The following is a 23,307-nucleotide window of genomic DNA, read 5'->3' as shown; positions in this document are numbered from 1 at the left end:
AGAGAACATTTGGCGCATCATAAAGAGGAAGGTGCGACAAAGAAGGCCCAAGACGATTGAACAGTTAGAGGCCTGTATTAGACATGAATGGGAGAGCATTCCTATTTCTAAACTTGAGAAACTGGTCTCCTCTGTCCTCAGACGTCTGTTGAGTGTTGTAAGAAGAAGGGGGGATGCCACACAGTGGTAAAAATGGACTTGTCCCAACTTTTTGGGGATTTGTTGACGCCATGAAATTTGGAAACAACAGATTTTTCCCTTAAAATGATACATTCTCTCAGTTTAAACTTTTGATCTGTGATTTGTGTTCTATTCTGAGTAAAATATTAGATGTTGGCACCTCCACATCATTGCATTCAGTTTTTATTCACAAATTGTTTATTGTCCCAACTTTTTTGGAATCCGGTTTGTATATGTATACATGTATGTATGTATGTATATATATACATGTATATATGTATGTATGTATATATATGTATACATGTATATATGTATGTATATATATATATGTATACATGTATATATGTATGTATATATATATGTATACATGTATATATGTATGTATATATATATATGTATACATGTATATATGTATGTATATATATATGTATACATGTATATATGTATGTATATATATATGTATATATGTATGTATATATATATGTATATATGTATGTATATATATGTATACATGTATATATGTATGTTTATATATATGTATACATGTATATGTACATATATTTATGTATACATGTATATGTACATATTTGTATACATGTATATGTACATATTTGTATACATGTATATATATGTATACATGTGTATATGTATATATATGAGCAGCACGGTGGCGCAACGGTAGAGCTGTTGCCTCTCAGCGAGCAGGTCCCTGGTTCAAATCCCGGTTCACGGGCCTTTCTGGATGGAGTTTGCATGTTCTCTCCATGCATGCGTGGGTTTTCTCCGGGTACTCCGACCAAAAACATGCATGTTAGGCTGATTAGTGACTAAATTGTCCCTAGGTGTGAGTGAGAGAGTGAATGGTTGTTTGTCTCGTTTGTCTCTATGTGTCCCTGTGATGGACTTGCGACCTGTCCAGGGTGTACCCCGCCCCTCGCACAGTGATGGCCGTACATGGGCACCGGCGACCCCCATGACCCAAAATGGAAGAAGCTGGTAAAAGATAATGGATGGATGGATGTATATATATGTATGTCCGTGGACCCTAGTTTGCAAATCACTGTTTTAGAGAACTTCATGCTTCCTTCTGCTGATGAGCTTTATGGAGATGCTGATTTTTTTTTCCCAGCAGGACTTGGCTCCTGCCCACACTGACAAAGGTACCAACAGCTGGCTGTGGAATATTCTCATTTTCTGCTACCCTGATTTTTGTTTTTTGTTATTTGTAAGTCATAATCCTAAAATAACAAGAAATAAAGGCTTGAAATATTTTGCTGTGTGTGTAGTGAATATATGTAATACACAAGTTTCACTTTCTGGGTTGACTGACAAAAAAATTGAACTTTTCCCACAACATTCTAATTTTCTGAGATGCACCTGTATGTCTGATTTACAGGAAGGCATTTGTGTAAAGCATTTCATTTCAAGTACATGTAAATGCCTCTGCCACATCTGTTGCTTCAAAGTGAATTTTTCCTCCTTGCTGGTGTCAATATTAGATCACAGGAGGGTTGAAACATCTCTGCTCATCCATGTTTCATTTCATGTAGCTGACTTTTTGATATGGACTCTTTTGAACTGCAGACACTAAAAAGTTGTTTCTGAAACCGTGACACTGAAAAATAAGAGCGATCTTGCTTCATGTAGCAATAGTTTGACAATTTACTATTAGAATCCATCAAATCGTAGTCATATTAAAATTGCTGATATTATGACATCAAGTTACGGTTATAAGTAAAGTTCCCTCAAGGGGATGAACAAGGTACTATGGCATATCAAGCCCTTGCATGACTGCATGACCTAGCTGAAACACCTCTAATCTTGTCTTTAGGCAAATGATGCTGCACTTGCATACATCTGTCATCATCGGCATCCTTCACTTTTGATAGCTGCTCTTCATCAACCTCAGCTGTGCTGTTGGGCAGCAAAATGTTACACTTGTTCCATTCCTTCAGAGAACAGTAGTTATATCGGTTAATTCACCACATACAACACAATAGCATCCAGTGGTGCTTAAATGTTTGTGAACCCTTTACAATTTCCTATATTTCTGCATAAATTCAGACCCTTCAAATTAACTGCTAATCCCAGAGGTTCACGTACTTTTGCCTTTTGTGTGAAAATCTGATGATGTTTTAGGTCATATTTATGCAGAAAAATAGAGAATTATAAAGAGTTCACAAACGTTCAAGCACCACTGTAGCATATGTATACTAGCCTGCAGAGTGGCAATTAAACGTGGGTCGATTACCGCACTTGAGAAAAAAGCAGGGCGAGCCACAGAAAGGGCTCACAATCAAACAATAATGCATTTGCAGACATGGCTCACAGTAACTCCTCTAAAAACAGTCCAGGACTTTGTCATGCCACTCGTTGAACGTGCTCTTACACCTGTAGGTATCAGGAGGAGACCCATGTTGTTGCAGAAGGAAGCATGAATGCTTTTATCATCCTTTGCCCCTGACTAGGCTGGCAACCCACAGCTGATCACACAACTGTACGGCCTGAGTATGGTCACTGTAAAGGCACAGCGTTCATATTTGACATGAGGAATGCAACTTCCTCTGTTCCTTAAAAGCATAAAAGGAACACCTTAATAGTCACCCAGCTGTAGTCCAATGGGATAACTTCAGGGAGAAATGTTACATTTGGTTGCAAAGTAACCTTTGATTTATCAGATGTAAACAACAGGCAAAGGGCATTGACCAGTCATAACTGCATCATCGTTGAACAGTGACATTAGTTTCACATTGTTCACAACATCATAAATAAAGATGAGCACTTAGTCTGACTGAAGGAGTGAAAGGAACAATCTCTAACACTGTCATGGCCAAGAAGCTAATCTGCAGCCATGCAACAATTTACTCCTCGAAAACAGTTTTCAGCACAGAAGGAACATTGATTGATATTATTGTGTGAATGTTTAAGAAGCATTCACTCTATTGTCATCCATTTTTCTTCCATACTTTTTTTTGGCACGGTTCTCGTCCCGCACTTTTAAAGCTATTTCAACAAATCATATATCAAAACTTTCAGCTCTTTCAGGACAATCTAGCTATGACGTTTGGTATTGGTGCAACTTTAGCTTTTTGAAATATTTAGCCTTTTCTGCCTTTTGTTTTCCTCATAGAAAATGAATTGATCTCATTTCCATCCTTCAAATCTTTAGATATGTTTACAACCTGTTACTGCTCCTTTCACATTTTGTTCTGCTTCTTTCAGCTTCCTTGTGCAAATTAAAACTTATTTCCATCTACACAAAGTTTGTTTTCTCAGTCATCCAGGTATATAACAACAAAAAAGGTTGAATCATGTCATCTGGCTTCGTCAGTCTGAGGCTAGGCCTCAGACTGACGAAGCCTCTTGGATGAGGGGCGAAACGTTTCTTTTTAACAAAAAAAAACGAAGTCCAGATGACATGATTCAACCTTTTTTGTTATTTCCATCTACTTTCAGCTAATTTAAACTGTTTTTTTCAGCTGTTTTGTGCTCCTTTGAGATTCTTTCTGCTAAGTACAACATTTTTGTGCTTCTTCTAACTTCTTTCTGCTAATTTCAGCTTATGCTGCTTTCAGCTTATTTCTGCAAGTTTCAGTTTTTTCTGCTATTTCAGCTATTATTTAGCCGTTTATGTTAATTTTGGTTTTTTCAGCTAATTCCACATTTTTTTGCACACACTTTTTCAGCTTAATTCAGAAAAAATGTGCTCTCTCCACTTCTTTATGGTAATTTAAACTTCTTGCTGATTTTTAGCAACTTTTTAGCCGTTTTATTTATTTATTTATTTTTTTGGGTCGTTGCAAATTTCAGCTTTTTTCAGATAATTTCCACTTTTTGTGCTAATTTCTGCTTCTTTCAGCCTAACTAGTCAAACATGTTCTTTCTGGTTTATTCTGCTAATTTAAGGTTGTTCTACCCTTTCAGCTACTTTATATCCTTTTTTAGCTAATTTCAGCAGTTTTCAGATACATCCTAGTTTTTCATGGTAATTTCTGCTACTTTCAACCTAATTAACTTCTTTATGCTAATTTTAGCTTGCTATGATCTTTTCAGCTTTTTTCCGCTACTTTAGTTTTTTCTGATTTTCGTCTACTGTTTAGCTGTTGTTATGCTAATTTTTGCTTTTTCAGCTAATTCCACATATTTTAGCTCATTTCAGCTCTTTCTGCTTCCTTCTGGTAGTTTAAGCTTCTTTCTGCCCTTTCAGACACTTCAGCTATTTTTTGCTCATTTCATTATTTTTTAGCTAATTTCCTTATTTTTGTGCTCATTTCTTCTAATTTAAACCTAATTCAGAAAATATGCGTTCGTTCTGCTTTTGTTTGCTAAATAAGACTTGTTCTTCATTTTCAGCTACATTTCAGCATGTTTTTAGCTAATTTCAGCTGTTTTCAGCAAGTTGTTCAGCAATAAGCATTCACACTGCATTGTCGCAGGAAATGCAATTTCTCTAGTTTAATTTATTTTATGTATAGCTGTTTTGCACTATTATTTACATTCAGTACTTTTAAGTCACAATTGATAGGTTTTAAATGCAGAAGTAACTTATTTATTATTTAAAACTTGTACTCTTTCATTTTTGAAGGTGCAATCTGGAGTTTTATTTTTTTTCATTTACTTGAGTACAAAGAGTCACATTAATAAAGATTGGAATTCACTTTTATGGCAAGAATCGTTTAGTCCTTGCACTGAATTAGAAATTCTGGTAGCGCTACTACTCTACAGGATGCACACACATGCAGTTGTTTGGTTTCTGTCATTTCAAACCAGCTGTCTGACCAATTTCCCAGCTACACAAACATCTGTGTGGTCCTCACACAGAAAAATCACAGAAGACACTGCCAGCGGCAACCTGGCTAGTTGTTTCGGTTTGTCATCTTTATGTTGTTTTTTTGTTTTGTTTGTGTGTGTATGCATTTCTTCGAGGATTTCTGTCTCACTGGGGAAGTTTGTTTGTCAGGATTTTTATGGCGTCATTTTCCGTATCTTTGTGCATTCATGCGCGTTTGTGTTCAGTAGTTTTCTTGGCTGTTAGGCTTCAGACTGCCATTGCAGAACACAGATAAGCTCAGGAATTGCTGGCTTTTTTTCAGAAGCCGTCCTAATGCTTTCCTGTCAGCCTCATAACAAGTAGGAGACTGTGTCAGTATTTGTATCTTGTCCTTTAAAAATGGAGAAAGATGATATTTTTTTTAAATCTAGATTAGCTGAGTTTAAACATTATTTTTTTATAGTTGGTAAGCAAAATGCTCTGCTTTCATAAGAAAAGTTTGAACATCCTGGTTTTAGAAAAATATAGGTGATCCTTCTTTTGACATTTGGCTAACTTCTGCACTGATAATGAAATAAATGGATTTACTGATAAATGCTTCAAACATTATCATAACTCCTACGAGGGACTTGCGTAATTTGAAACGTGATCTTATGTAGTTTTTTTTCTTGAATTACATGGCAGTATTTTCAGTTTATTTATTTATTTATTTTTAATTTATTTAATAATTTAGATGCTTTAAATGTTCTTGTATATACAGCCTTCTCAGTATTTTTTTAAGTAGGAGGCTAACGGCTCAGAGTAGGAGGCTCGAGTCATTTCCCAAGTCAAGTCAAGTCACATTTATTTATATAGCACATTTAAAACAGTAACTGTTATCAAAGTGCTTACCAAAAAAGACCACAGGATCAAATATTAATAACAAGATATTACAACAACATGAATAAAAGCATAAAAACATGAAATATAATGAGAAACAATGAAATACTAAATCAAATCACCCTGCGTTAAATGTCAGGGAGTAAAAGCAAAATGGATGAACACAATCATCAACGATGAAATACCAAATGAGATCACACTGTGTTAAATGCCAATGAGTACAGATGTGGTTTGAGGAGAGATTTAAAAATAAAGACTGAGGTGGCCTGTCGAATGTTGATGGGCAGATTGTTCCAGAGTTTAGGGCCCATGACTGAAAACACCTGATCTCCTCTGAGCTTCAGCCTGGTTTTAGGTACGGCCGAAAGCATCTGGTCTGATGATCTCAAGGCCCGAGATCGAGTATAAGGATGAAGGAGGTCGGAGAGGTATGAGGGTGCAAGACCATTAACACACTTAAGTGTCAGCAGAAGAATCTTAAAATCAACTCTGACATGCACAGGAAGCCAGTGAAGGGAGGACAGAACTCGAGTAATGTGCTCAAATCTACGAGTTCCTGTTAGTAGCCGAGCTGCAGCATTTTGGACGAGCTGGAGACGTGAGAGAGAAACCTGACTGACCCCAGCATAAAGCGAGTTACAGTAGTCCAGCCGGGTTGTAATAAATGCATGGACAGATTTTTCAAGGTCGGATCTGGACAGCACAGACTTGAGCTTAGCTATCTGCCTTAGCTGAAAGAAGCTTTTTTGAAGAACATAATTTATCTGTTTATTAAACTTAAAGTCTGAGTCTAAAACTATCCCGCGATTGGTAACACTGTTTTAGATGTGGCTGAAGGGAGTCCAGGTTTGCAGGATCAGTGACAGTGGCAGAGCTAGGGTTAAACACAATGACCTCATTAAAACTCAAAAAGTTCACAGCCATCCAAGTCTTGATGCCATCAAGACATATTAACAAAGGGCGAATGGAGGAGTAATTGTTAGGTGTTAACGGCAGATAAATCTGAGAGTCATCAGCATAACATTGAAAGGAAAGACCATGTTTCCTCAGGATAGACCCTAAGGGGAGAAGATACAATGAAAACAGAAGGGGTCCAAGAATGGAGCCTTGCGGGTCCCCGCAGGAAAGAGGCACTGAAGTAGATAGAGTGTTAGCAAAATTAACACAGAAACTCCTGTCGCTCAGGTATGAATGGAACCATTCTAACGCTGCACCAGTAATCCCAACCCAGTGTTCTAGCCGGGATAAAAGGATACTGTGGTCATATGTGTAGAATTTCCACTCAAGAACTCGTTTAATTGAGTGAAAACTATTTTCTCCAGGATCTTAGAAAAAAAGGGAAGTTTGGAGATGGGTCTGAAGTTTGAGCAAGTTGTAGGGTCATGTCTGGATTTTTTTTATTAAAGGAGTTACCACTGCATGTTTAAAAGCATCAGGAACTACACCTGTAGCCATACTGCTGTTTATAATGTCAAGAAAAGAGGGTCCAATGGAGGGTAGGACTTGTTTAACAAACGATGCAGGGATGGGGTCAGCAGGGGAACCTGAGGGTTTCATATGACCAATGACGTCATTTAGAAACAAGAGGGAAATGGGTTCAAACTGGTTAAAGACTGATGTGGACGGGACAAGGATAGAGGAGTCAGCTGTGGTGTGAGGAATCAGTGACCTGATCGACTCAACCTTTTTAACAAAGAAACTGGCAAAGTCGTCACACGTAACTGCAGAGGCCTCCCAGTTGGCAGACTGAGGCACGGTTAAAATGGAGTTAATGGTTTTGAAAAGAACGCGGGGATTGTGGCTGTTTGAGGCGATGATTTGGGAGAAATATTTGTTTTTTTCTGATTTAACAGTGACCTGGTACTCTTTGTAACATGTTTTTAGCATGATAAAAGAAACGTGAAGTTTGTCCTTCTTCCATTTACGTTCAGCTTTCCTGCACTGACGTTTGGCTACATGAGTGATCTCATTCATCCAAGGGTGTGGAGTGCACTTTGGATGCCTAATTTTTAATGGGGCAACTAGGCCAAGCACCTTAGCACAGGTCTCTTGACGTACAGTGAGTAGCTCATGGGTGTTGATGGAAGAGGATTCAGAGACTGAGAGAGTTTTTAGTAAAAGCAAAGGAAAAGAGTGCAGCAGTGGAAGGGTTAAATATTCAATAAGGCCTGGCTGGAGGGGGAGGGGGTTTGGACTCGTTGACAAAAGAAGTGTTGAAAGAAATGGGTTTGTGGTCAGAGAAAACCGCATCCCCAATTTCTAACTCAGAAACAGATAAACCATAGGTTAACACTAAATCCAGTGTGTGGCCATGCTGGTGAGTTGGTCCTGCAACATTCTGTACAAAGTTCAGAGACTGGATCAGATCTAGAAAGTCCTGAGTCAGCGGCTTTTCCGGGCAACAGACATGTATATTGAAATCTCCCAGAATCAAAACCCGATCATATCTGAGCAGAATCCAAGTTAAAAAGTCAGAGAGTTCAGCCATGAAGTCCTTATTATATTTGGGTGGCCTGTATAACACAGCAGAATGAACAGGATTTGAACGGCCCACCTCAAAACACAGCAGTTCGAAGCTCAAAAAAATTAGCTGGTATCTGTACCAGTTTGCAGTTCCAACATTTTTTGAAAATAGTTAATAATCCACCTTTGCCTGATATTCTCTGAGCATTAAAATAAGAACAGTCCAGTGGTAAAATTTCCGACAGGGCCATGAACTCACCACAGGAGAGCCACGTCTCAGTCACGCAGAAGAAGTCCAGACAGAAGGAGAAAAAGTCCTTCATGATAAACGTTTTTTTAGCCAGAGATCTGGTGTTTATCAGTGCAATCTTTGTAGGAATCACAGCAGGAGAAGTTGTCCATAAAGTTAAGACCAGCGGTCTCAGATTTGTGGAGTTTGACTCACCTAACTCTGTCTCAAGGTGTTTATTGCCCGTTCTATACTCCACTTTTAACAATCAAACCAAAGACCCACAACATACAGCTTCAACAATGGTGTCCTCCATTGTTGTTGTTGGTGAAAGTTGTGGACATAAATGTTGTGGACATATGAACCATTCATGAGTATCATTCACATTGTTCCTCTAGTGGTGTGAAATCAAACACATAGGTCCTTATTGTTGTTTGAAATGGGGTCATGGCATATCTGGTCCTAAAGTGATTGCACGGTGGCTCAACTGGTTGAGCTGTTGCCTCTCAGCGAAAAGGTCACCAGATTTAATCCCAACTGAGGGACGTTCTGGGTGGAGTTTGCATGTTCTCTCCGTGCATTTATGGGTTTTGTCTGGGTACTCCGGTTTTCTCCCACAGACCAAAAACATGCATGTTAGACTGATTGGTAACTCTGAATTGTCCCTAGGTGTGAGTGAGAGGTTGTTTGTCTTGCTTGTCTCTATGCGTCCCTGTAATGGGCTGGAGACCTGTCCAGGGTGACCCCCACCTCTCGCACAATGACTGCTGGACATGGGCCCCAGTGACCCCTGCAACCCAAAAAGGAAGAAGCGAGTAAAAGATAATGGATGGTCCAAATGCACTTTTGGATCCTCTTCCAATCATATTTAAAATTATTGTCGTATTTGCAACTCCTGTTTAGAGATAAATGAAGGGGGCTGAGATGGTGTAGAGGTGGTAGAGCAACCAACTTGGGACCAGAAAGTCGCGGTTCGACTCCCAGCCATGTCCACATGCCGTAGTTTCCCTGAGCAAGACACCCAATCCCTAATTGCTCCCTGCATAGGCACCCACATAGCTGCCTACTGCTTCACCTGGATGTACCTCAGGTGTGATGGGTTAAATGCAGAGAACCAATTTAATAATCATATGGGAACATACAATGATGACAACACATAGCACTTATATTATAAATCAGCCTCTTACTCGCTTTTGTTTGCATTCCTAAAAAGGTGTTGAAATCCTTTCTACAAAAGGTTCATCATGCTAAACAACAGTTTGTGATGGGTGCAACACTGTTTTTGAACATAACCAAATGTTCTCTATAAGTTGTCTTTTGAAGCCAAATCTGATTAAATATTTGGAAGCTCATAAATTTCCCCATCATCCCCATTCGTCTCACAAGTGAGTAGTAGGATTCTCTAAATGCAGAAAACTGGAGGCAGAAATAATAAAGACAATAAATAGACTTAAATAATGGTTACCTATTTAACAAAAGATTCTGCAGCTGCATGTTAAAAAAATAATGCTCTAATAGAACTCCTGACTGTTATTGGCAAGCAGAAATGGGTTTCTAAAATACAGGAATAAAAATCCACAGAAAAACTGGCAAGGTAAACAGAGGCAAGATGAACAGATTGGCTAACAAAAAGAGAGAGGAATACAGGACTATACACACATGCGCACACACACACACACAAAAGAGGCTCCCGAGGAAACAAAGAGAATCACAGGGACACACCGGCAGGAGAGTAAAACCAGAAATAACTGGCAGGGAGAAAAACTACCACGAGAAAAAAAAGAAGATATTCAGACCAAAGTCTGTCTGTACGCAAAACAGCTTTAAAAATTTGAATGCAAACTGGGACTCCAAGCTCCATAAATAATGACCGTCTGCAAGGTTGGAAAAACTGAGATCCAATATTTGTGAATCTTTTGGAAAAGTACGTGTTCATTATCTGAGTAAAAGTGGTGCATAAAACGCACCGACAGTGCCAGCAGGCTGTTTAAGCTCAAGTAGAAGTGAATTACCATTTAAAAATGTAGACCTTGTTCTCTGCTTGTGCACTGCTTGATGTTTAAATTCTGCATTGAAAAACCACTTCTTGTTCTCAACGTTAAGATGTTTGTGTGCCACACCATCTAACTGAGTCTACAAATCCAGAAAATGTGTTTTAGAATGCGGTATGCAAAGGGGAAGGTAATTTAAATTAGTGGCTTAAAAGTTGTTGGGAATCATTGCTGAAATAGATGGAGATGTCTGGAGCAGATGCCAACACCACACTGCAAGGTCAACACTGGGAGACATATTGTAAATCAGGGGTGCACACACTTTTTCAGCATGCAAGCTACTTTTTAAATGTCCAAGTCATAGTGATCTACCTACTATAAAAATACAAAACATACTTTTTTATAAACATATAAATTATGCATCATTTGTACAATATATGTTGATGTACCTTGCATAACTGCATGAATGCATATTGCACAATACAACTCTGTACAGTTTTTGTCATTACCTTATTCTGATAACTTGTACTAAATGGAGTCAGACAGGGATGCATAGTCCAGACAGTAGCTGCTGATATCCAGCCTCAAACACACTTCCAATGATCATCAGTCATGGTGAAACAATATTTGGATTTAATAATCTTCATGTGGGAAAAGGCCGATTTGCATAAATAAGTGGAGCCAAATATTGCACTCAAGGAGAGGTAACACATTTCCTCATGATGAGGTACTTTTCCTCTTTGAATACATTCCAGAACTGTCCATGATCCCTGGCTTTAAGCTGAATGTCAGCTTGTAGTGTCAAAATCTCCTCCACTCCATATATCGAGCTGTGTCACTCACGCCTGTAAACTCGTCCAATTACAGTGAGAAACACTTGCAGTCCACGATATACTTCCAAAGTGGCTAGGTCAAATCCTCGGACATGGCTTCACAGTGCAGTGTAACCGTACTTCTTGATCTCTGCAGAGCTTTGATCGAAGATAATATTTCTGATTTGTTTTTAAAGTCGGTACAACGAGCAGCTGCTTCATCGAATACCTCTTTTAACATCACTTAATCTTGAAAGGACTTCTTGTGCTTAACAATTAAGTGACTCACTTGGAATGATGCTTCGGTAGCTGCTTCACTGCTGTGGTCAGCTGTAGAAAAAAAATTATTCTGTCCGGATAACTAGGAATTTAGTTCCTTCACTTTTTTCTTTCTCAGCTCACTTTTCGGAAGGAAGTCAGTGCTGTAGTTTTTATGAACAGTTCGAAAATGCCACTCTACATTTCCCTTCTTCAGACTAGCAATGGTAGACTAGCAGATGAGGCAAATGCACTTCGAATATGACATTGTGAACAAAAAGTCGTCCTCCCCTTTCGTATGGAAATGGTAGGTTTGTTGCTTCTTACTTGGTCCAGCTCCCCCACTCATTTTATACCCATTCTTGAGTTTAGAAGAAATAAACTGGAGGCTAACTAGGCAACTTGATAGCTTGCTAGTTTTTGGCGTGCATCTATGTGCATGCGTGGTGACCCATGTGTCAGAAAGGTCAGGTCTCAGACTGGGTAAACTTGTATGTCGATTGTAGTGAACTAAGCCTCAGGTCAAAATCTGACCCTGAGGGCCTTCCTGGGACAAGAACTGTTATTTCATTGATTTGAGTCCAGAAACACAAAATTAAGTTAATCCAGAGACTTTCTAAGTGTGTCCTGCACTGATCAATTGAAAGAACACTCTCTTTTTTTATTATCATTACTATTTTACAATATCTTGATAATCAAAAGTGTGTTTAGTTCAAATCATTTTTAAATGTTGAAGTGAACTACTTATTTTAAATCAACTGTGAAACAGTATTAATGATTTTTAATCCTCATTCAAAGTAGAAATCTAGTTAATGTCTGTTACAGAGTAATTATTCATTTTCTTGATCTTCTGTCTGAAATGAGCAGGTTGTGATGTCGGTCAAGAGTCGGAGACAAACGCAAACAAGTTTGTTGGAACGAACTGTCATGTTTTTAAATCCTCTCAGACGTAAATAGAGAAGCTGGCACATGTTTCCTCCCATCTCGCCTAAACATTTCTCTGTCTGTTTCAAAAACATTTTCCTGTCTGTTCCAAAACATCTCACTGTTTTTCTGACTTCTAATGACCTCTTATGTCACTAAGACCACACCCCTGATTGGCTCTTTCAGCCAATCAGGACTTCCCAAATGAACCGGAAACAGAACTCTTTAAATGTCGACACTTCCTAGTTCTGAGTAGAGAGCAGTTCAGTTTGGAGAGCAGAACCGAACAGAAAAGTTACTGGAGAGAACAAGAAGTTCCAGACATGATCCGCAGTTCTTCCGAGTCTCGTGGGGATTATGGAATCTTCCACATCTGAGTGGAACCTCTGACGGACTCACAGCTCATGTGAGTCCACCCGTGAGATGAGCTGCTGTTGAACGAAGTACCGTCACTATTTCGGACGATTCTCAGCTGTTCCTTTGGAGACGCTGGAAAGGTAGCGTTAAATGGAACTCCGTACCAGTGGAGACATCTTCTACAGGTAAAGAGTCGATTTCCATTACCTAAGTGTACCGAGGTGGAGCTGGGTTCGGATGGAGGGTGCCGTTCTTCGTCGACACATTTTCCCTCACACATCTTTTCTCTCCATTTAAACTCCCTCATTTCCCATCTTTAAAACTCTTCTATCTTGCCAGTAAATCATCCAGATATTTTCATAAATGTCTGTTGTAAAGCTTATTAAATAAGCTGTGTTATTGCGTATAATCAGAATAATCACGTGTACAATGTTTGATGTTAAATTTTGATTCTGTTAATAAATGACCGCATTCATTTTGATGGGTCAAAGAAAATTAACGTCTCACGTCACTGATTAAACCATCTCCCGCACAGTATCTCTGTCACATATCTGTCAAGTAGCTCGAAAAAGAGAGAACCCGTTTAAATTAAGTATAATATCAGGTACTTGAACTAGTCCAGATATTATAACGTGTAGTGGAGCTCCGAAGCTAATCGAAGCTAACCGACCTATTTCACTACACGATCAAGTGACAAATTTTATACTGAGAATGGATGATAGGCTGACATCTATTTTTTAATGCCATGTGATCTGCCCAAATCTATAACTTCACAAGTCAAGTCAACAAGTGGAATCAAAATAACTTGAGATGGCAGCTCCCGCTAATCGACATAAGCTAGCATGAAAATCACAGTAACTCAACTCTATAACTCAACAAATGATTGTCATTGAAATTTCTGTCATGAAAGGCAATGGAACTTTCTTTCTCAAAAACTCATTCCTGAAAAGAAAGAAGATGCAAACATCACTTCTGGATCTGAAAGGCTGGACGAAACCTCTCAGACAAGTTGCATATATTCATGTTTACCTGTTTGTGATTCTCAGCAGCTTTTCTCCTCTGTTTGGAACTTCAACAAGTTGGCTTCCTTCTTCAGTACGTGCCTCGCACTGTTTAGATATTTAGACTCTTGCTGGGACTGCACTCTATCTAATCACACTCTAGCTGTATTTTTTTTAAACGTCTCCCTTAAGAGCCATCACAACAACCTTATTTTAGCTCCATGGAGCCTTTGGACATGCTGAGTTTATTTTGTTCCCTGCATCCCCCTCCCCCAAGCCTCACTGTGTTTTTCTGAGAGCTGGCTTTGTGTGAAATAACAGAGTTAATTTGCTTTTGCTGAGGTGACAAACAATCCATCTTACACCCACCTTCTATGAAAAAAATCCAACTTTGCAAAGTTTTGTCATTTGTTGTGAAGAGAACTGGATTAGGTGATGTTTATAAGCTCGGAAGCGTCGCTTCGGGCTGCGACTTTAACCAGTTAGCATGGCACTAGTACAAAGAAACAATAAACTCCCATCTGAACAGAAAGTTTGAGTAAACAAGCCAATGGTGAGAGAAGGAGAGTTTATCATTTTGACAAAACTGTTTTCAGTTAAAAAGGACTGAGTGAAAGTAACCTGGTAGGGGAAATACTTATGTGATCTCCTGCTGATATTGTAACCTCTGTAGGCATAGACAGCAGTAAGATATTTTTTTGTAATTGGTCACTAGGTTTGCATACATCTCAGGAGGGATTTTGGTCAATTCCAGTTTACAGAAATTCTAAATCCTTTAGTTTTTATTTTTGCAGCTGCTTGGCAACTCAAAGCCTCAACTCCTACAGAGTTTCTATGGGACTGAAGTCTGGAGACTTGCTTCAGACCACTTCATGACTAGTGTTTCTTCTTTAGCCACTCCTTTGCTGTCTTGGCAGTATGTTTCTGGGTCGGTAACATGCTGGAAGACCCAGCTATGACCCATTTTCAGTGTTTTGGCTGATTGAAAATCTTCATGTCTAGGATTTTGCAGTACATGACCATGTCCAAAAATAAATAAATAAATAACCCTACTATGGCAATGCTGTATTTTGGGTTAAATTAGCATTTATCTTCCTGCAAACACAGCAGGTTGGTTTGATAACTTATAGCTTGATTTTGTGCCTTATTGAACAGGAAGATCTTGTGGGTGCTACAAGGTTTCAATTCATTAGTTCCAATCGTGTTCTTGGTGACTGTGGTCCAAACTATTTCAGATCGGTCAGATCTGACCAGATCAGACCTCTCCTCCACACTAGTCCTCAGCACCAGTACACCTCAGGGCTGTGTCCTCAGACCACTTTTGTACTCTCTATTCATGCATGGTTGTACCGACAGGTAAAGCTCAAACGTCATCTTCAAGTCGCTGATGACACCACCATCTCAAGCTTCATCACCAACAATGACAAGAGTGCCTACAGGGATGAGGTGAAATCGCTGACCAGTTTGTGTCAAGAAAATAACCTCTCTCTGAATGTCAGCAAAATGAAGGAAATGATAGTGGACTTCAGGAAACAGTGTGGAGGCCAGCACTCCACCGTCTACATAAACAATGCTGAGGTGGAGCAGGTCAGGTCAAGTTCCTCGGCGTTCACATAACTGAGGATTTGTCCTGGACTTTACACACAAACACTGTGGTCAAGAAAGCCCGACAAAGACTCTACTTCCTAAGGAGACTAAAAAAATTTGATACGAACGCCAGCGTCCTCACTAACTTTTATAGGTGCACCATTGAGAGCCTGCTGACAGGCTGCATCACAGGGTGGTATGGGAACTGCATCAGTCAGAACTGGAAAGCTCTACAGAGGGTGGTACAAACAGCAGAGGACATCACTGGTAGCAGTCTCCACACCATCCAGGGTATCTACCACAGCCGATGTCTATGTAAAGCATGTAGCATCATTAAGGACCACACCCACCCAGCACAAGGACTCTTCCATCTACTTCCCTCAGGCAGACGATACAGGAATCTGTCATCGTGCACAAAATGACTCGAAGATAGTTATTACCCACAAGCTGTCAGATTATTGAACTATTAACAATAACATTGCACTAAACCACATCTGTGACAACTAATATGTTTATTGCCACTGCATTATATGGCTGTATCATGTATGTCACTCACTACCTGTGCAATAACCTGTCACACAACCTGTGTAGTTTGTTAGTTATGTGCAATATACAGTATATCATGTACATTTAAACTTATGTTACTACCTGTGAAATACTTATTTATACTAATTCATCCTACTTGCACTGTTATATTCTACCATGTTGTCATTTACTATATTTCTTTTGGACCTTATAAATATATTTCTTTTTTACTTTTTGGTAATTTAATTTGTACCCTTATTACACACTTTAATATTTCTTTTTTTTTAGCTAATTGAATCAGCTCTTCTCATCCTGAACATTTCATTTCATTGTTGACCATGTTGATCTGCATATGACAAATAAACAACAGAACATCTGTGTATCCAAGAGGTTCGAAATGGTAGACAGTTCATCTGTGAAAAAGTGTGCTTTATGCACATGATGACATGCGATCAGGAGAGTTTGTAGTTGATTGACTGATCGATTGTACTCTGTGCGCCAATTCAGCACATAACAAATCTGTGATGGTCAGAAGTTTGTCTGGATTGTTTGGATTCAAATACTTATTTAACTCAGTCAATTTCAAATAAATTTGTCACTCCTATAGAACCTGTTTTTTTATTTTCTGATATTAAGTATGTCTTTTAAAATAAGGAATGGTGGTGCAAAAGTTAGAGAAGGTGGGCCTGTGATCAGAAGATTGCTGGTTCAACTCCCAGTACTGCCAACATCAAAATGGGGGTGGGATAGGTGAAGCACCCACACCTGCCTCCAACCTCATTTGCCCCATTATGGGCCCTTGAGCAAGGCCCTTAACCCCCAGGCTCCCCAGATGGTAGCTCCCTGCTCCACACAGAGGGCTGTGGTAGCTCCAGAAGGAAGGACGGGAATCTGGCATAAAAATAATTGCCAAGTCTTCATGCAACTTAGTTTGCTGTGGTGACCACTAAAGAAGGGACCAGCTGAAAGAAAAAAACAAGAAAAAAGTATGTCTTTTAAAATGAAGCTACCTAATTAGAGACTGCAGTGGGGAAAAAAATACAAAATCAGCAGAAGATGAAAAATGTATGTCCCCCACAGAAGGAGAAACAACTTGTGCTTTGGTGTTTTTTTTATTTAAAAAAATTGAAATTAATTTAAAATGAAGGTGCATTGATCTTCCATTGCAAATATTTTTTACCCTGTTAAGAAACAAAGAGTGGAATTGGAAATACCCACCGTCCATCCATAGTTTTGTCTTGTGAACTGGATAACTTGAAAATAAGCAAGCTACCAACTTCCATTTTGGTGTGTGGCTGCACCAAGACATATGACAGGTCTGTATTGAAAATTTGGTTGCCATGATCAAAAATTGGGTTGCCATGTCAAAATCCAAGATGGCCAGCACCATGCTGAGCCTATGCTATAAACTGACCACTCCAATCATTTGAGGAAACTATGCTTCCTAGTTTTATATTGCTTAAAAGTATAGTTTCCTCAAATGATTGGGATGGCTGAAGATTAACCTATGGTGGCCAAGGCCACCATTGGCCACCTCCTGGTTCCGACATTATGCCTGGTCGAGGATATAATTGCTCCCTCCACTCACCAGGATCCGTCACTCTGCACCGCCTCCAACAAGCAACAAAGCAAACAAAAGAAAAATGACCTCTGTTATTTTACAGTGCAACTCCTACCCACTTGAATGTCTTGTACAAAACACATTAAGGTTTACTTGCATTCCCTGTTCAATTCCAGTCTAGAAAAACACTCATCTTGAAAACTACCAACATTCACTATTCAAATCTCTCAGCGACAGAGGACATTGGCACAACGCTTGTTGTATATGAAAAATATCTAATTCTCCAGGAACATTTTTTTCACTAATTGAACAAAAGTATGAAACAACTACTGAGGTTGCAGCTTTTTACAGAAGATAAGTCAAATTTCACCACTACTGGGAATATACCTTTTAAAATTAGTTAATGGCAAATGTTTTTCTTACATCCTTAAGTCCTTGCCAGTGATTCATTATACATTTGGTCTGGTCTGTCTTTCTGCTGCAGGCTTGTCGGTGTTGCGGTCAAATGAAGACCAGGCCCCTGTCATGCAGAATAAATTTATGGGTGACATTGAGGAGCTGGCAGCCAGTTACGAGCGCAAACTCATTGAGGTAAGTGTCGACTCTGTTTATGCTTCAGCATTCACAAGTTATTAAAGTCATACACATATGCAATGTGCAGCTGGACATTTTTACTTCCAACAATAGTAATAATTTAAAATACATGTCAGACTGATTTTGGTGTAGTGGATTCAGAAAATAAAAGGCTAAATGTTGCTGTTACACTCATTAGATGCTTCATCTCCACTTCATTCCTAATACACATCTGAAGGCCTTGTCAAGACCCAACAAAGATCATCTACTGTATTTTCCACTTTATAAGTCACCGTTTTTTGCACAATTTACATGCCCTGTGACTTATAGGCCGAAGCAACATATTTATGGATTTTTTTTCCCATATTTATAAACCAATTATTGGCTGATATGACTGTTTTCATTCATTATGACTGAATAAAATAAAAATAAAAATTGAACAGTACCACTTTCAGCCACTACATGGCAGCAGAGTAGTAATATCAGTATGGTAAGCCGTTGTATCATGTAATAGATAAACTTGGCTAGAATGACAAATTCAAAAAAGTTCAATACAAAAACAACTGGGCTTTATTTACTATACTTTATACTTGAATGATAAACATGTAATAACTGGTAAACAGAAGCTGGTGAAACTAATGATTTAACTTTCTCTGCTTTTGTTATGAACTCGTACAAAAATCTTATTTGTTTGAGGAGGAACTTTACTCTTCATTCTACTTTTTATTCAGTTTACTTCACTGAGATGGATGAATACAATATTTACATTTGTGTTTCACTCGCTGGATAATCTGCTATAGCCAAACTTTTATTTTTTATTTTTAGTTCAAACAGAACAAGACGTCTGCCAAATTTCAGTCGAAGGCCTTGCTCTTGCTGCACAGCGTTAGATGTTCACTGTATAGCTCATCCAAATTACAAAAGTGATGTTTTGCATTGAGATATACCAAGATTCTCAAAGAGAAAAAAAAAACAGAAAAGCAATTTTTTTTGTGTTTAAGCCTCTCAAGCTATAAAGAAGAAAGTTCTTCTTTAGATACTTCGTAAACCTAAAAAAAACAGAAAGGGGATTTTCTGCAGCTCACTGAGTTAAACGTGAGACGTGATGTTAAACATTGCCAAGAGAAATTCCCTGAGCTGGTTCTTCACAGAAACATCAATTGCAGCGAATGAAAAAAACGTTCTAATAATTGGACACGAGCCGTAATGCTGCCCGCTGTGCGAGATTTAATGAGCGTTGAGTCCAGTTTCCTGTTCGACTGACCAAAGAGGCTACTCTACCTTTAAATGCATATTCCCATGTGCGTGTGTGTGTGGAGGGGGGTAGGGGGACATGAATATTTAAACGAAGGTCTTCTATTTCTCTGATAAGAAATAACTTTGTCCATATTTTCCCAAATGACTTATTCACTTATTTATGCTCGCATCAGTACGGTGCATTTTTTATGGTGTTTACTTATTTATTTGCTCATTTGCTCAGCTGTCGTTTGTGATCGGGCTTCCACAGCAAGCGAGGACGGGGTCTGGAAACAGCCATGGAGTTTCCTAACCAAACGCGTGGGCAGTTTCATATTAATAATCATGTCATGTAAAAACATACATTTTCCTGGCCACTGTTGAGTAATGAGTTGCGGAAATGGTGCAAAACGCGATTGTGAGGCCCTGCTTGCATCTTGTTAGGCTAACACGTACAAAAAGAAGAAACATCTGAGATGCACGTTCAAGAGAAATGTCACTCAAATGATAGATTTAGAATGTTATTGTTTTAGTTGACCACAATTTGTTTAAATTTGGAGTGACTATACAATTTAAACAAACAAGATGCTGGAAATGTTGTAAAGTGTGTATAAGTGTTTGCAGTTATCTATAAATGAGAGGCCTACTCAGACTCATGAATTCAGTGATTTACATGAGAAGCGGTTCACACGTCTCCAAGTCTCCCTTCAGCGCCGGAGATGAAATCTGCCCGGCCACGTTATTGATTTTAGAAAATGTCACATCAAGTCTTGTTAGATACATACAGACCTGGAAGAGACAAATAAATATTGGACTGGGCTCAGCTGCCTGCATTAACCCGGAAAGCTGGCCTGCATTTGTGATCTGTTTAAGTTTTAATTTAATGTTGCCGATCCAGGATATTGACTTAGAATTTGTTTACATTTGAGCAAAAATCTCCAGGCGTGTAGTGCTCTTTGCCTGCTGTATGCTGGTCTTTTTATGTGTCTGGGCCAGCTGCGCACAAGGAAGAGAAAAGTCAAAAGAAATTATCCAAGCTAATGTACTTCAACAGTTTAAAAAAATAATAATTTCAACTACTATATACATGTATATGTGTGTTATTGTTTTTAAAAAGAACAAAAACTACAAACCGGATTCCAAAAAAGTTGGGACACTAAACAAATTGTGAATAAAAACTGAATGCAATGATGTGGAGGTGCCAACATCTAATATTTTATTCAGAACAGAACACAAATCACAGATCAAAAGTTTAAACTGAGAGAATGTATCATTTTAAGGGAAAAATCTGTTGTTTCCAAATGTCATGGCATCAACAAATCCCCAAAAAGTTGGGACCAGTCCATTTTTACCACTGTGTGGCATCCCCCCTTCTTACAACACTCAACAGACGTCTGGGGACAGAGGAGACCAGTTTCTCAAGTTTAGAAATAGGAATGCTCTCCCATTCATGTCTAATACAGGCCTTTAACTGTTCAATCGTCTTCGGCCTTCTTTGTCGCACCTTCCTCTTTATGATGCGCCAAATGTTCTCTATAGGTTAAAGATCTGGACTGCAGGCTGGCCATTTCAGTACCCGGATCCTTCTCCTACGTAGCCATGATGTTGTGATTGCTGCAGAATGTGGTCTGGCATTATGGTGTTGAAAAATGCAGGGTCTTCCCTGAAAGAGATGACGTCTAGATGGGAGCATATGTTGTTCTAGAACCTGAACATAGTTCTCTGCATTAATGGTGCCTTTCCAGACATGCAAGCTGCCCATGCCACAAGCGCTCATGCAACCCCATACCATCAGTGATGCAGGCTTCTGAACGGAGCGTTGATAACAACTTGGGCTACTTTTGTCCTCTCTGGTCCGGATGACATGGCGTCCCAGTGTTCCATAAAGAACTTCAAATCGTGACTCATCTGACCACAGAACAGTCTTCCATTTTGCCACACTTCATTTTAAATGACCCCTGGCCCAGTGCAAACGTCTGAGCTTGTGGAGCTTGCTTAGAAATGGCTTCCTCTTTGCACTGTAGGGTTTCAGCTTGCAACGGCGGATGGCACGGTGGATTGTGTTCACTGACAATGCTTTCTGGAAGTATTCCTGAGCCCATTCTGTTATTTCCTTGACAGTGGCATTCCTGTTTGAGGTGCAGTGACGTTTAAGGGCCCGGAGATCACGAGCATCCAGTAGAGTTTTACAGCCTTGACCCTTATGCACAGCGATTGTTCCAGATTCTCTGAATCTCTTGATGATGATAACTTAAAAGTCTTTGCTATTTTACGCTGGGTAACACCATTCTGGTATTGCTGCACTATCTTTCTGCGCAACAATGGTGGAATTGGTGATCCTCTTACCATCTTGGCTTCTGAGAGACACTGACACTCTGAGAAGCTCTTTTTATACCCAATCATGTTGTCAATTGACCTAATTAGTGTTAATTGGTCTTCCAGCTGTTCGTTATATGCTCAATTTCCTTTTTCCAGCCACTTATTGCTACTTGTTCCAACTTTTTTGGGATTTGTTGACACTGTGAAATTTTGAATCAACATATTTTTCCTTTAAAATGTTACATTTACTCAGATTAAACTTTTGATCTGCCATCTATGTTATATTACAAATAAAATATTGACATTTGCCATTTCCATATCATTGCATTCAGTTTTTATTCACAATTTGTTTAGTGTCCCAACTTTTTTGGAATCTGATTTGTAGTTTTAAAGACCAAAAATATCCATGCTCAATAATTCAGGTATACAGTCCAACATTTTTCAGACATGTCATCTGGACAGAAGGGTTCATCAGTCAAGTAAACGCACAACACAAAACAGATTCTTCCCCCAAACAGCTTACTCCAAAGTTGTGTATGTTTCCTTGACTGATGAAGCCTTCTGGATGGAAGGTGAAACGATTCAGCAAAAATAGAAACTGTCCAGATGACCTGACTGAAAAATGTTAGTTTTAAAGAATTTGATACAAAGGTTAAACCCTTATAAGCTGCTATCAGCTAAAGAGATATTTTAAAGTAAGTTTTTTTTTAGCAGTTCTGAACCTATAATATTTTTACCTGTTGTAAGAAGCTCTTTGAATGCCTCAATTTGGAGAAATAGAGTTAAGGTCAGACAGAACTATTGAGCTACAGGCTAGTCTGAATGCAGCCAAGATCAAAGTGAATTACTGCAGCCTTTACACACTTCACAACAATCTTTCAAAGATTCAAGGTTCTTTATTGTCATTCGCATCACATGTGGTACATGAGGTGGAACAAAATTGTGTACTCAATGTCCCACTTACATCCAACAAAGGTATAAAATATAAAAGAAAAACCGTAATAAGATCTAAGATATGAACTAAGAAAAAGGTTAACTAAAAATTCACTAAGAACTAGTAGTATAAAAACAATACGCTGAACAGCAGCACGAACATGAGTCTGTGTGAGCAGATGAGTACGAATGAACACAGCAGCATGAAACAGATCAGCAGCAACATGAAACAGATCAGCAGCAACATGATGTGATTTTTTTCACAGTGATTATTCTAGTTAGATATTTGTGAGTCCAACAGCCTCGGGGTAGAAGCTGTTCCTCAGTCTAGTGGTTCGTCCCCAAGAAACCCCCCTCCTGAAGGACTTGGGCGGGTGGAGGGCGGCACTGCAAGGGTGGAGGGCCAGAGGAAACACAAGGAACACAAGGAACTGACAAAAACTAAGGCAAAACACAAGAGATCTAAATGGTCAAGAGACCGTCCCTAAAGTCATTGTTCAGGTGGGCGGCCGGGAGGCCGTCCATCACGGGACCAACGCTCTGGGGGGCGGCCGGGAGGCCGTCCATCACGGGACCAACGTTCCGGGGGGCGGCCGGGAGGCCGTCCATCACGGGACCAACGTTCCGGGGGGCGGCCGTTAGGCCGTCCAACACATAGGACCTTGGAGGCCGCGGCAGGCGGCGTAGACAACTTGGAGGCCGCGGCAG

General features: G+C 39.3%; 1 protein-coding gene across 1 annotated transcript in view; it reads left to right on the top strand.

Moving 5' to 3' along the window:
- The window catches only part of snx29 (sorting nexin 29), a 270,132-nt gene that overhangs the window by 128,355 nt on the left and 118,470 nt on the right, over window positions 1-23,307 (top strand). The window contains 1 exon segment of the mRNA XM_037691628.1: window positions 18,070-18,129. Within this exon segment, the coding sequence (XP_037547556.1) occupies window positions 18,070-18,129 (60 nt within the window).

This window comes from Nematolebias whitei, chromosome 17, assembly GCF_014905685.2.
Source record: "Nematolebias whitei isolate Nwh7 chromosome 17, NemWhi1, whole genome shotgun sequence".
NCBI classification, from domain to species: domain Eukaryota; kingdom Metazoa; phylum Chordata; class Actinopteri; order Cyprinodontiformes; family Rivulidae; genus Nematolebias; species Nematolebias whitei.
The sequence above is the reverse complement of the archived record's forward strand: the minus strand, read 5'-3'. Positions and strand labels throughout refer to the sequence as shown.